The 1,781-nt window shown below is 59.9% G+C and overlaps 1 protein-coding gene across 1 annotated transcript; it reads right to left on the bottom strand.

The window, feature by feature from the left end:
- Positions 1-406: 406 nt before the first annotated feature.
- On the bottom strand, positions 407-1,378 carry LOC105202951. Its single transcript, XM_011171646.2, has one exon. It carries the CDS (start codon positions 1,376-1,378, stop codon positions 407-409), a length of 972 nt encoding a protein of 323 aa, XP_011169948.2.
- Between the last annotated feature and the right edge of the window lie 403 nt (positions 1,379-1,781).

Genomic DNA, 1,781 nt, shown 5'->3' with positions numbered 1-1,781 from the left:
GCCGTCATCGGCGGCGAGCTGCGACAGTACGCGCAGGGCGAGGTACGGAGCGCACGACAACCCATAGGTCACCATACACAAGAGATACTCCTGGGGTGGCCCGTCCTTGCTTCAGAGAATCCGTTGAAAATGGCGGTCGTGTGGATGGACCTCGATCTGTCGGTACATCTTTTCCACGTCGGCGAGAAACACGAAGTTGTACCGACGCCAGCGGAGCAAGACATCGGCGAGATCCTGTTGGAGCTTTGGGCCGACGTGCAGACATTCGTTGAGGGAGACCCCGGACGAGGAAGGTGCTGAGCCATTGAAAACGACGCGCAATTTGGACGATGAACTGCCGGGTCGCAGTACCCCGTGATGCGGCAGGAAGAACGACGAGCCAGAATGCGTGTCTGCTGGCGACGTCTTAACCATATGGCCGAGAGTCTCGTATTCCTGGAGAAAATCGGCGTAGATTGGAGGCGAAGCGCTGTTGCAGTCGGCTGAGAGTACGCTCCGCGCGCGAGCGAGAGCCACCGAGAGATGATACAGAGGTTTTAAACGGTAGGCGGACAATGTATCGGCCTGATGCGGAGCGCCGGTGGGTGTCACGAAAATGCGCCTCGCAGTGAGCCTCATCCTCCGTGAGTGCGGATTGAGACGTGGCTGCGACTTCCTCCTGCGTCCAGAATTGGTGAAGTAGAGTCTCGAGCTCCCGTTCTGGGCAATTGCTAGTGCCGTGCGACGGCGATGCAGTGGGCGTGGACAGATTCGGCACCACGCCAGACGGGCCGTATATTACCCAGCCGAGCTTGGAATGCTGCGCGACTGGCTGTCGCGGAGTACCACGCCGGAAGGTTTCGCCGAATAGGTGGCCAAGGACGTCCGAGCCAAGGATGAGGTCCACCGGTCCAGGTTTATACCAGGTTGGATCAGCCAGAGGCAGATTGCCCAGATGGCTCCACGCAGTTGGGTCCACCTCCTCTCCCGGCGCCCGCCTTATCACGCGAGGCACAACGTAAGCAGCAGCGTCGAACCCAAACGTGGGGTCGACGCAGGACTGCAATCGGAGAGCAAGTGCGCCGCGCGTGGTGTACGATGGTAAGGATCCGACTTCGAGTAGAGGAATGCTCGCGCGATGACGAGGACACCGCAGGAGCTGCGCGAACGATTCACGGACAAGGATGAGCTCCGCGCCGAGATCGAGAAGAGCGCGGGCCTCAATTGCCTGCCCGGAGCGATTCAACACGCGGACGCGAGCGGTGGGCAGCAACGTCATCGCGGGCGCATCCAGGCGACAACCGGACGCGTGAAGCGAGATAGCGCCTGAGCCCGCGACGACCGCAAATGCTGTAGCGGAGGGTGAGGCCTCGCTTGCGGCACTTTGACCAGGCTGCATTGCAGCATTCGAGGTCGCGGACGCACGATGAATGAGAGTATGATGATGCCCACCGCAGAGCCGACATCGTTTAGCGGATTTGCATTCGATTAACCGGTGATTGCCGAGGCAGTTCGCGCACAAGCATTTTGATACAACAAACTCGCGTCGGTCCTCCGTCGGTTTGGCAGCGAACGTTACAGGAGGCGATGAAGTGAGAGCCGTCACAGAAGGAGCACTTGAGCGAGTAAGCGTTGGCAGCGTTAACACGCGAGGCGGGCCTCGTAGCGAGTGTCTTAGCGGCCTTGACATTCTTGCTGGAATTCCCGGGAGAGATCACCTCTAAAGCGCGAATGCGCCCATCCAGAAAGTCGTCGAGCTCGCGGAATGTTGCCGGATCCGTGGCGGTACCTTGACGCAGCTC

The sequence above is a fragment of the Solenopsis invicta genome, chromosome 3, assembly GCF_016802725.1.
Source record: "Solenopsis invicta isolate M01_SB chromosome 3, UNIL_Sinv_3.0, whole genome shotgun sequence".
Lineage (NCBI taxonomy): Eukaryota > Metazoa > Arthropoda > Insecta > Hymenoptera > Formicidae > Solenopsis > Solenopsis invicta.
Note: the sequence above shows the minus strand (reverse complement) of the source record. Positions and strands in the feature narration are given on the sequence as shown.